Genomic DNA, 12,957 nt, shown 5'->3' with positions numbered 1-12,957 from the left:
ATGAAGCCAGCAATCTGATCCAGGTATCACTATGTTGGACCTCATGGAAACAAAATTCATTGCATGTTGTTAGCTTTTTGTGATTACTTTGAAATGTACTGTATGCATGTTTACTTTTGACTTTTGCTTCTGTTATGGGTTTCAGTGTTTGATTAATACAGCACATGAACTTTTCTAGAGATCTGAAACATTTCCCACAAACTTCTTAAACAGAGGAACAAAAGTAGATGATTTTGCCACTGGAGTTGTAGTGGATGGGTCTATCAAAGTTAAAAACATGATGGAAATGGTGTGTTCAAGATCAGTTTTTTTGCTAACACATTGAAGAGACTAGGCCATTAACGCCACATTCCACCCTAATTCCTGTGTTAAAAAAAAATACCTTTGTTCTGTCTGACCTGGCAGGCACTTTCATAATCCCATCAAGCAGTTCATGCCTGCAAGTCACTATAAATACGCCTCAAAAATTGGGTTGGGTCAGTTCAGTTGTGTTGGAGTTTGGTTTGAAGGTTGTTTTGGAAGAGTTACTCCAGATGAGTGGTAGCCAGGTCTAATCAGATCAGAAGAGAGCTGACACTGCTGATGATTAGTGATGGCTTCCGACTGACTTGGAAGTGAACGCTGACCACTGTTCGAAGTCCTGTTAATGTTAGCATGTCTTATTTAATCACTGGGGCTGTGTGCTGTTGCCTTTTGCTTGCAGACTCTTGAGAGGGAATGTGCGCAGCACTTGTCCTGGACCTGAAGACTTGAGTGGCTGCTAAAGGGAAAACGCAGAGGCCGGCGAGCCGTGAGGTTTGGACGATGGGCGAGCTTGATGATCAGTCCGGACAGCTCTTCGAGACTTTTATCCAGGCGTCCACGTGCAAAGGCACCCTCCAGGCCTTCAATATACTATGTCGCCAGTTGGACCTGGACCCGTCCCACTACAGTGCCTTCTACCGCAACCTCAAGAGCGCGGTCACCTCGTGGAAGGCAGAGCCGCTGTGGAACAAGCTGGACAAGAGAGCCAGCCACAAGGAGTACAAGAAAGGCAGTGCCTGCCCAGACACTAGGGTAAGAGCAGCACTTTATCTCAACAGGAACTTTTAGTTTTCAACATGCCTGAGTTTGAGATTAATCTATTTCCTGTCTGTCATATTTCCTGCTAACTGGAAGCTGTGACTGGTATTGAGGATGCTGCCAGGGCTGATATGGCAGTCTTGTTCCTCTGCTTTTACCAGTGCGTGCTGACTACTTTGGTTATGACTTGTAGATTTTTTTTTTTCTCTCTTTCCGTCACAACCATGAGATTCTCGAGATCAGTTTGTCAGTGCCCCAGGACATGCACTGAGAGAGGACTGTGTGCTAGGAGATTACCCACATGTAGGCAAACCCTAGCAGATTTATACAAACGGAAGTAATTTCCATCTTTTAGATTTGGTAGTTAAATCACCTGTCTGCCCTTCAGACATGTAAATTAGCCTACTGTGTATAAATGAATAACTTCTCGTAGATTACTTTATTTTGATTTCTGTGTCTCCTACCCTTTAATTATGTTACAGCAGCAGTTTACAAGGAAGTTTCTTAGTAGATGCAGAAAGGCTCACGTGAATGCTGATTTGATCTGACATTGAGCATTTGAATCAGTGAATAGAATGTGGCTGGTCAGATTTCACAGGCTGACTCTCCCAGGTTGATCACTGACATCATTCCTGCTACCTTGATTAGCCATTGCTGCAGGCCAGTCACAGTGCACAATGCACATTAGAAACATGACCTTTTAAGTAGATATTCTTGAGCATGTTGTTCATAGTGGTTGAATGACTTCATGGTTCTCCACGCCACTGATAAGGTACTGATATCACTTCAAAGGGGAAGGAAGACAGGTCCTGGCATAGCAAAGAGAAAGCATTGTGGAAGTGTGTTGACACGCAATCAAACAATGCTGTATTTACCTCTATATCAGTAGAGAGTATTTTGTGTTTTCTTCTACATATAAATGGTTATTTACTATACTCATGGTTCGGATACATTTTGCATAATGTTTGCATACTACCTATGTGTGTCATCCGTTCATCACATATGTCTTTTCATTTCCTTTTTCCTTTTTGTATGGTAAAAACCTTCAGATACAGAATTTAGCAGAATATAATGCCTGTATCTTGTCATACAAATTCTGTCAACGCTCAGCTTGATAAGGTGACAACCCACCACCACCCCCCTCCCTGGCCACACATCTGATAGCATGTCAATTAGCATAACTCTGGTTGAAGTGGAGCAGGGATTTGCATTCTTGTTTTTATCTTGTCGGTCATCTCATCGAAAACAATAACGTCGACACGTCTGCATAAAGCCTTTTTGCATGTACTGTAGCTCTTGGCTGGTTTTTCTCTTCCTCTTCCTGAAGCCTCAGCTCTGTGAGGCTTGATGGCCTAAGACAGAGGAGTGGGTCATGTTGTTTTACATGGATGGGTGTGTTGCTGAATGTACACTTTCATATGAGATGGTGATTGAGATGGGAGGAGTGCTCCCTCTGGATGGTATGTATGTGCCCACTCGAGGGGCAGGAAGTCCAGTCCAACTGAGGCCCACAGGAAGCCCTCTCCCATCACTGCGATGCATAGAGATTTAGAATAAGCCCTGGGAGCTACAGTATGTGAGCTTACAGTAGAAGACTGCTGATAGTCCAGCTATAGTTTCCACCAGGATGTGTTTATATAGTTTGTGCGATCATATTGTTTAGGATGTGGTGGTTTGATTTTCTTTTTTTTTTTCAGTCGTTGCAAATTGTAGTGCTTGTCTCTGTATATATCAATCATTTTAGAGCAAAAATGTCAGATATGCATTGTTATTTGATCAAAGGCAAGTCAGATGATTTATCATTTCCTGAAGACTCCTTTTATAGTTGACTGGCATGGCCTCATCATAGAGATGGTTGTAAAAGTAAAGCCTGTTGGCTGTGCTCTGAGGGGCCATAAATGGCAAAGTGTTTGCTTTTATAATTGTCAGAATAAAACGCATCCACTGTTTGTTCTGTACTTTTATCATTGTGTGGAATGTGCACTTCCTCTTCCCAGTTGGCTCTTGCCAATTCATTTTCTGTCATGAGAGGGCCTACAGTAGGTGCCCATTGATACTTGGCCTACATTTCCTGAGGCCTGACTCTCGAGTTGAATTCAGTAATTAATTTGACAAACTAAGGGAAAGTACACATCAATGGAGCATTAGTCACTACTGATGAATTAAGGTAGTCATCATTAGAGGTGTCATGACCACTGATTTTTAATGCTAGCAGTCAACTTTAAATGGTTATCTTTAACAAATGTCTTTTGATACAGTTGTATAGAGCTGTGCATGTGGAACAGGTCTCGGGTTTTTAGTGATACACTAATGCTGTACATTTCCATAGCAATATCTAATCCACTTAGCCTTTAGCCAGTTTGTTAACGACTGGTTGACTGCTGCCTGCTACAGCTAGAATTAGTCTAGTTGTCATTTTCTTGACTGATATTGCAATTACAAATTTGCGATATCATTTTGAGAGTCAAGCTTCAGTTCAATATTCCATAATTCACTCCAAGTTAGACCACTGCTGATTAGTGAACACGCCTAATGCATGAGAAGCACAGCACTCCTTGATGGTGAGCTTCACTGTCACACAAGGAGGATGAGCTAAATATATAAATGTATAGATGTGATGAGATTAACCATTCGGACAGAGTTGCGAACTGCATAATTAATTGCAGCCTTTGCGATTAGCTAATTGCAGCAGTTCAAATTGCATTTCTGATTAAAAAATGATTCATTGTGCAGCCCTTCTGCCTGCAGCTCCCACTGCTGATTTTTAATAGTCGACTAGTTGATGAAACCCTTAGTCATCATGGCCATCTCGTTTAATTTGTCCTGTGTTGTTCACTTATTCCTTGGAGTGCACAGCACAGCATGGTCATTGCTACTCTCCTGTTCAGAGTAGCCTTTGCTAATCCCATTTTGTTCATTAAAGATTAGCAGCAACTGATTATGTACAATAGGCTGTGGTCAGAGGTGTAATAGGCTCCTGTGTTTAATTATTAGTAGCTTATTTGCTGAAACATTTCTGTGTCATTTAAAGCATTTCCAGTGAAGTCTTCTCTTTGTTTGTCCTCAGTGTCTGATTATTGGGGGCGGCCCCTGTGGCCTTCGCACAGCCATCGAGTTGGCCCTTCTGGGAGCCAAAGTGGTCCTGATCGAGAAGAGGGACACCTTCTCCAGGAACAACGTGCTGCACCTCTGGCCCTACACCATCTACGACCTCAAGGAACTCGGTGCTAAGAAGTTCTACGGCAAGTTCTGCGCTGGAGCCATAGACCACATCAGTGAGTGCCAGTCATCACTAAGCCTGTGATTTCCCCTGAAACTAAATGACCATGTTGTGTCAATGAGGAGTTTTAAGTCGTACTCCTTTAAAGCTTGCTCCAGGCTCGCTACATTGCTGGGCCGAAGCCTTCCCTCCATGTTTCCTGCTTTTATTCTCCCAGCCAGTACCCTTGAAATTTGACTGTGAAAATGGGCCCTGCTATCTGTAGGCACTATCGCTTTGCCAGCAAATCTGTCTGTGAGCGGTGTCTGAGCGAAGCTGATAGACTCTCCTTATGGTGCCAGAGATTCATGTAATCCTGGCAATGCTTGTAACACGGTGAAGTGAGAAGAGCCATAGGCCTACCCTGTGGATGTATGGTGTAGCTGTTCTCGCCTGTAAATCCAAATCTTTTCTTATTCTGTGTGTTTGTTTCATTCGGAGTCATCCCTATGTTCCCGGGTCCCATGTTCCCCGGTTTTCCCCAAAAGGGTCCTATGTTCCCCGGTCGCAAAACATACAGGGGAACATCGGACCCTTTTTGGGGAAAATGGGGAACATAGGACTTTTTAAAATAATACAAAGTGGGGAACATAGGTACCAGGGAACATACCGTAGGTACACTCCCTTTCATTCTAGTCAGAAATGCTGAGTGCTGTACTCAATTGGGTGAAAAACTCAAAGTTGTTGACTACTCATTATATTGTTTTTGTTATTGTGTAGAACCCTTGGGTGACCCGTTTCCCTTTGTGGTGTGTGCTTGTGTGTTTCCCAGGTATTCGCCAGCTCCAACTCATGCTGATGAAGATTGCCCTCATTGTCGGTGTGGAGGTGCACGTCAAAGTCGAGTTTGTGAAGCTCCTGGAGCCATCCGAGGATCAGGGCAGTGATGGTGGGTGATTATTTGTTTTGCATTTTGACTAATCTTTAGCAATGCTGTCCTCTACCAGGTATACTGTCATATTAAGAGCAGCGTTGCCTTCAAATTAGATCATTATACCGGTCTGGGTCAAGTGGGTGCAGCTATCCGGAAGTTCACATTACCACAAAAAGGCATCAAATCGATTCGTCTGAACTATGCACCGTGACCTCTGCTTTTCAAGGCACTCACTTCATGGCTGCATCTAATTAGTTCCGTGGGTCATAAGAAACCATGTCGTGGTGGCTCAATGCCTTCTCTGTCAAGGACTTTGCAGATGGCAGTGTAAGAATGTCCTTGCATACCAGAGATTGGAGTGTCTGATTTAAATTCTAAGCCTTTTTAGACTTTGGCGAGTGTAGGATCTCGTTGCTGGGCCTGCCGTTAGGCCTCAGTCTTTCAGCAGCACTAGCCTGCTAGTCATTATATGTCCATTAAACACTGTAATCTCTTAGTTCTTCACTTACATCCAAGGGAGCCTGCCCAGCGAGATTTGACTCTCAAGCTTGAGTCGAGTGACACCGTGACAAGTAGCCCGTTGCTGCATAGTTGGCAGGGGCTCGTTAAAAATAGGAAGCATGTCTAAATTGAGCAATGCGATTCGGGTTTTTTTGCCCCTCGTTTCCCACCGTGATGACATTCTGCAGATGGTTTGTCTTGGGGAAAAAAAACACAGTTTTTCCATCCACAACCACGGACCCGGCATTTGCACATGCATGAAGCTGATATCAAGAGGGTTTCCGTTTCTCACGCACGTCATTGCCACTCAACCCCTGGCATTGTAGAAAGGATAAACCCTCCAGACCTGCTCTATATATAGGGGCCGTGTCAGAGAGGGCACTCGCGCCTCCTCTCTTATGCACACACATCAGTCGTCTTCAACTGTTTTCACGAGAATTTGCTTGCAATATGTGAATGTGTTCAAAATGTTACTTTAACTAGTACATGCCTCTGTGTGAATGGGTGTTTATATGAGGATGACCTACATTGTAGTGTTAAGCATAAACTTTTTTTTTAACCAGTCTATAAAACAATTTGAGGCGTGCTGTCCTGGCAGCGAGAGGTCTGAGGTAGATTACTTTGGAGGGCTGTCCTTTCACTGCTTGTGTAAAAGACATCCCTGTCCTCTCCACCGTAGGGCATGGATGGAGGGCAGAGGTCCGACCAGCCGACCACCCACTGGCCAGCTATGACTTTGACGTGGTGATCGGGGCAGATGGCCGCAGGAACACACTTGATGGTGAGTGAGTGGGAAGTAACTGTTGGGATATGGGCAGTAGGCATGTGTTCATGTCATGTCCTGTCATGTCATGTCCTGTCACGTGAATGTGGCCGCTCGCCCATGTACAATGTCTACAAGGACCAAAATAGATTGTGACCACACGAAGCTGAAGTGCCTCACTGAAAAAAAACTTTTGATGTATTTAGAACTGCTGATCAGCCTAAATGAAGGACACTGAGATTAGGTCGTTCAGTGGTGGTGTACAAGATCACTAAGTACTTATTTCCACAATTAATATGAGGTGTTGGAGGTCAGTATCTCCCATTTTTATCCCACAAGTCTTATTGAAATTCTCTGAAGTGCTGTTTCAACCCAGATTGAGGTGGAAAGCACAGGTACCACATGCTAAGATGTCTGAAAAGTGCTCTAATTCCTTCCTGTTGACACAGTTTGAGCCCAGTCCTGAGGCCACTCTCACAGACACCATCATTCATTTGGGATAAAATGACCATTCAGACAGCTTATTGGTTTTTCTTTGCTCTCTATCCACTAGATAACCTTTTTATGCTTGAGCCACCTTTGAACCATACTGGAGTAAATTGTAGCTTGCTCGACCAACTTTATCAGCTTGTCTGTAGTGTTGAGTCATGTGGCTACAGTATACTGGAGTTTTTTATAGACACTTGTAATGTGCAGTTGTTTCCTTGAAAGGAGAGATTGAAGCCATCCGTCATAACATAGGAATGACTCTGGAGTCCTAAGGTTAGTTTACCAGAGGAGTAGGGTACAAATGAATCTTTTTGTCCACTGGAGAAATCTATTGGACATGTGTAGAGTGAATTGGTACAGATCGATTCAGCAGAGTCTTTTTTTGTGGCAATGAGACTGCTATGGGATTTGATTTGGATTTCTTGGTGATTCTTGTTAAATGAATAGAGAGAGAAATTGTTTAGCTGCTATGTGAAGCCAAGCACTCACCAGTGTTTCATTCATGTTTTTAATGAAAATAAGTGGCTTAAAGGCAACCACAGTGTCAACACAATCTCAGCCTCAACCTCAAGATGTAGAACCTCCGATCTTTTGATCAGGGCTGGCAGGTTTCCCACAGTCTATCTGAAGTCTGAGCCCTGTCCAGACGTGTGCTGAGCTTCTCTCTCTCTCTCTCTCGCTCTCTCTCTCTCTCTCTCGCTCTCTCTCTCGCTCTCTCACTCACCAGGCTTTCGAAGGAAGGAGTTCCGCGGGAAACTGGCCATCGCGATCACTGCCAACTTTGTCAACCGCCACACCACGGCCGAAGCTAAGGTGGAGGAGATCAGTGGCGTGGCCTTCATCTTTAATCAGAAGTTCTTTCTGGACCTCAGGGAAGAAACCGGTAATCATCTAAGCCCTTTGAATCTATGTCAAGCCGTACTGCTGTATCAGGAAGAAATAGAGTTGCTGAAAAAGGGATGTATAGAACATCCTGTGCCGTACCATTAAACTACAGTAGCTCCATATGAGGGATGGTAACTGCAGTTTCATTTACTGCATGTTGTCTGAAGGGGCTAGCGATATGAAGCGTCTCAAGTGTTTGTTGTCTAGACTCAGGTGAAAGTGGTTCCTTGCAGGCTAGACAGACAGGCTAGAATGGGCCCCTCTTGACACCTGTCTGATTTGCGCCAGTGGAATTTACCTGCCGCCAGTACACCTTTAATGACCTCAGTGGTGTGAACTGGAACAGCTAAATGGATCGGGCGCCTTAACATAGACATCGCCTCATCAACGTCACTGAGTGTGTGTGTGTGTGTGCGTGTGTTTTTGTCATGGCAGGTATTGATCTGGAGAACATTGTGTACTACAAGGACGACACTCACTACTTTGTGATGACTGCAAAGAAACAGAGTCTTCTGGATAAGGGGGTCATTATACATGTGAGTAGCAATCCCCCCCACACTGATCCATGTCCGTCACTGTTTATGAAAACACAACCCCTTCCTCAACCAGTTTCCTGGTGCTGTTACTATAGCTGTCTACCAACTCCCACATGTCTGTGTGTATGTCTCTCTACCTTGACTTCCAAAAGTTGGGATGGTAGCACTGTGGACAATGGAAGCTGTCAGACTAGATATAGCATGAGTTATGATGTACCAAAACTGGCTGTGGCACAAATGGCAGCTTGCCTGTGTGTGTGTGTGTGTGTGTGCGTGTGAGAGAGCAAAAGATGTTGTCCCATGGTGCTCAATATACAGTAATGGTTGCATTTCATTAGACTCCCCTAGGATAGCATGATCACTCACTACATCAGGTTGTGTGTGTGTGTGTGTGTGTGTGTGTGTGTCTGTCTGTCTGTCTCTGTCTCTCTCTCTCTGTCTGCTTATGCGTGTGACCTCTGGAGCAGCAGGTGCGGACCTGCGTGTGTGTGTGTGTGTGTGTGTGTGCATGATGACTCAGAGGGAGGAGATCTTTTGGGATGTTATGAGCACTGAGGCGATTAGTGGCTGATGAGTGAGTGTGCGAGTTTAGATGATCATTAGATGAAACCCGATCAGGAAGGGTTCTGTTATTCCATTCTCAAAGCAATCCTCTGGCTCTACCACTTTAAAATCCTCATTTGCTTAAGTAGGCCTTTATAGTCCCAGATGTCTCTTTTTCAACTCTTATGTTTTGTGTGTGTGTATGTGTGTGCGCGTGCGCGTGTGTGATTGGTTGGTTTCACTTCTGCTCTTGGTGAGACTGTGTTTATTGTTGCACCGACCTGAGCGTACTCTGAGGCCTTGGCAGCCTTCAGATCCAAAGATGAAAGCACCGCTGCAATAAAAACCCAGTGGTCCTTCTAATGACGGCAACTTAACACACACATACACACACACACACACTTTGATGGGGCATTGATCTAAATGTCCTTGTGCATTAAATCTATGATTGCGAAAAGAAAAGGATTTCACTAACCACGACAAACGACTCATTTAAACGTGCGCATGTGGATAAATGAGCATAATCAGATCCATTCGTGTAAAGAGTTCACACCACTTTAACTGTTAAACCCTAATTTGACAACCACTATGAGTGTGAAGTAGCCTCTCGTCCAGAAGCAGTTTGAATCAGTCAGTGTTCATATAGATCATGTCTTTCTCTGGCCCTGCAGGACTACATTGAGACGGAGAAGCTGCTGAGCAGCGACAACGTCAACCAGGAGGCCCTGCTGTCCTACGCCCGCGAGGCCGCCGACTTTGGCACCAACTACCAGCTGCCCTCTCTGGACTACGCCATCAACCACTACGGCCAGCCGGACGTGGCCATGTTCGACTTCACCTGCATGTACGCGTCGGAGAATGCGGCGCTCATCCGGGAGAAGGCCGGACATCAACTACTCGTCGCCCTTGTAGGGGACAGTCTACTAGAGGTAAGAGGTTGAGGGGTCTATAATTAGCTGGGAGGCTGTGTGTTCCCAACCATAATAGTACAGTACAGTAATTTCCTGTGTATTAGCCGTTAGCATTGTTAAAAAAACGAAGCCATATTAATAGTTGATGGTTAGATAGTCTAATAGTTGGGGAATTACAATAGCACTAGGCTTAGAACTATGATTCTAGTATCAATTATCATGCCGTAAGCCATTAGGCAGAATTACACTCGATTGTGCAATGTTGACATAAGGTTTGTTCAAATGTATTCAGCCCGCGTATTTGTGGCATCGAGTCATAACGTGTCCAAAGTCGAGACTGTACTTGTTGCTGTGTGTTAACCGGAAAGACTGATATCCCGGTGCTTTTGTGGCACAAAATAAGCAATAGAAAGTACAGGGACAAAAGTGGAAAGGCCACTGCATTCATGGCATCAGCCATGCCCTTGCTTTAAAAAAAGAAAGAAAAAAAAAACGGTTAACCACACCTTACACCTTCAGGCTTTACCATGGCACTCAACTGTACTGAACACTACTGCCCAGGGGAATCCTCACTGAGGGAATATGCTTGTGAATGATGTCCAGGTGTGTGTGTGTGTGTGTGTGTGTGTGTGTGTTTTGGGTGTTCTGAGTAGACTGATGATGATTTCTTGTGCAGCCCTTCTGGCCCATGGGGACCGGCTGCGCTCGCGGGTTCCTGGCTGCCTTTGACACGGCCTGGATGGTGCAAGGCTGGGCACAGGGCAAGTCCCCGCTGGACATGCTCTCTGAGAGGTGAAGGGTCACCACCGGCATGAGGACCTCACTGGTCCAAATGCACACATGTACTTTATTACTGTGACTAATACAGCACCAGTGCTTCACATGGACTTTGGAGTTAAATTTATTTTTCTGTTCTGTATTGTTCTTGTATTCTTTTCTGTGCTCGTTGTTCTATAGGGAAAGCCTCTACAGACTGCTCCCACAAACGACTCCAGAGAACATCTCCAAGAATTTCGAACAGTACACGATAGACCCAGCGACACGGTACCCCAACCTCAACTCCAGCTGTGTGCGGCCGCATCAGGTGAGTCTGGCTTGACTGGTCTCGTTAAGCCTCTTATGGGGCTTTTCCATTGCATGGTACCAGCTCAACTCGTCTCGACTGTACTCTACTCGATTTTGGTACCGGGTGTTCGTTTTATGCTGCAACAAAGTACCCCCAAAAGCTAGCTGAAGAAAACAACTGTAATGTCATTAACGTCACCTTTTGGTACCGGCTCCGCTCGCTTGGAACCTCAGTGGAGGTGATGGTACCAGGTACCATCCATGTACCAGTTTTTGCAAATGGAAAACCAAAAAAAGTGAGTCGAGTTGAGCTGATGCCATGGAGTGGAAAATCCCCATTAGGATGTGAACCTTCAGCGCCGTGGATGTTGGTCTAATCATCACCTCAGGCTGTGCTAGACGAGTAACTGAACGAAAAAGGGATAAGAAAATGAAATTGCTTTCTCAAAATAAATATTGAGTATGTCATTCTTTGTGATCTGTCCTTCACTCCATTCTTCCTTGTCCCCTTCTCTAGGTAAAGCACCTGTACATTAATGGCGAGCAGGACTCAGGCCTGCTGGAGCGGGGTGCCGCTGTCCGCAGATCTATGAAACGTAGAGGTGAGTGACAGCTGAAGCCCGTGACTCGAACTGACCCCTCTCTTTGTCCGCTAATGCCAGACGGGGCACTCTGACGGGCACTCTGACCGCGGAGGCTATGCTGCTATGTGTCTGTCATCCTTGGGCATGTTTTCAGAATTCCCTGAAGGAGTCACAGCACTCAGGCGGCCCCCTTCATCTCTGCCATGTAGCTCATTAGAAACCCACCACATCAGAAGAAGGCTGCTAGCGCTACATTTCCCCTCCCGTGTCCATATTGGTGGTGCCCTCATTAAGCCATAGCTGTGCTTTGTTTGCCCAATGCTGGTATGTCCTAATGGTCACCTGATCCGTGGTGTGTGTGTGTGTGTGCGGGACAGCTGGTTTCACCTGGATGGCCCGTCAGTGTGCACACAATGCCTTATCGCTGCTGCCGTCTGGCACGCCCATCCAGCACAATGATGACCGCTAGTGTTACAGGAAGCCAGGTCAGCCCCAGCCGGGTCAGAAAATGTGCCGCCGATCTCTGCAACTTGATCTCCGTTATAGACCTGGCAGTCTAATCGGGGAGATCTGTAAAAATACACGCTTTGAAGTGTGCTTGTGTATGCGTGGAAGTAGTGTTTTTTTTTTTAATTATTATTGTTATTATTCTCCAAGGTTGATTACAAAGCTTACAGATTATATTTTACAGTGTATCACTTGGCTGAATTAAACTAACTCAACCATTCATTTGCAGCGCTGTTGTAAACGGCAGAAGTAGCTAGGGAAGTAACTGTGGTGCTTGTTCACAGAATCCGAGATCAGGCCCAGCCGGCTGCTGTCCTGGTGCCAGAAACAGACTCAAGGCTACCGCGCTGTGGAGGTCACCGACCTCAGCTCCTCCTGGAAGAGTGGCTTGGCCCTGTGTGCCCTCATCCACCACTTCAGACCGGAGCTCATGTGAGACCACACACACACACACACACACACACACACACACACACACACACACACTTAAAACGAGTGTCTATTTGTCTGTTCTGCTTCTTTTGTTTTAGTTTTTTTTTGAAGCAAATCATAGTCAGTTTCTTGTTTCCCGTTTCCTGAAAGGTGACTCTTGTGGGTTTGGCTATTCAAATGTATGGAAGGTAGTCAGACATAAATCATATTTTGTGGAAGGAAAATGTCATATTTGAGTCAGAGGACATTAGACATTTAGACATTAGACTCAACGTTTAAAACAGGTTCAAAACGAGAACTCGAGATTTGGGACTGTGGTTTACGAGTTTGCTGACTGAGGTCGGTATAGAGATTTAAAGTCTGTGTGTGACGGACAGCTTGCCTTGTGTCTGAGCCTGCCCTCATGTCCCTCTTATCTTACCTGTGTGAAAATACACAGCAGGGTGTGCTGTAACTGGACTTCTTATGACCTCATGCTGGGCCTCTTGTGTGCAGTTATGTCATGTCTCCAGTTCAATTTCACTCTGTCTGCTTCAGCCTTCAGTC

The 12,957-nt window shown here is 45.2% G+C and overlaps 1 protein-coding gene across 2 annotated transcripts in view; it reads left to right on the top strand.

The window, feature by feature from the left end:
• mical2b (microtubule associated monooxygenase, calponin and LIM domain containing 2b) overlaps positions 1-12,957 on the top strand; it is a 42,403-nt gene that overhangs the window by 5,496 nt on the left and 23,950 nt on the right. For both annotated transcript variants that reach the window (XM_062546824.1, XM_062546823.1), the window contains exons 2-12: positions 704-1,056; positions 4,130-4,337; positions 5,094-5,210; positions 6,376-6,477; positions 7,676-7,831; positions 8,269-8,369; positions 9,584-9,841; positions 10,500-10,615; positions 10,781-10,907; positions 11,406-11,490; positions 12,264-12,411. In XM_062546824.1, the coding sequence (XP_062402808.1) occupies positions 805-1,056; positions 4,130-4,337; positions 5,094-5,210; positions 6,376-6,477; positions 7,676-7,831; positions 8,269-8,369; positions 9,584-9,841; positions 10,500-10,615; positions 10,781-10,907; positions 11,406-11,490; positions 12,264-12,411 (1,670 nt within the window). In that variant the 5' untranslated portion in view covers positions 704-804. The remainder of the gene's footprint in view (positions 1-703; positions 1,057-4,129; positions 4,338-5,093; positions 5,211-6,375; positions 6,478-7,675; positions 7,832-8,268; positions 8,370-9,583; positions 9,842-10,499; positions 10,616-10,780; positions 10,908-11,405; positions 11,491-12,263; positions 12,412-12,957) is intronic.

Source organism: Sardina pilchardus, chromosome 10, assembly GCF_963854185.1.
Source record: "Sardina pilchardus chromosome 10, fSarPil1.1, whole genome shotgun sequence".
Lineage (NCBI taxonomy): Eukaryota > Metazoa > Chordata > Actinopteri > Clupeiformes > Clupeidae > Sardina > Sardina pilchardus.
This window is presented reverse-complemented; position numbering and strand designations above follow the sequence as displayed.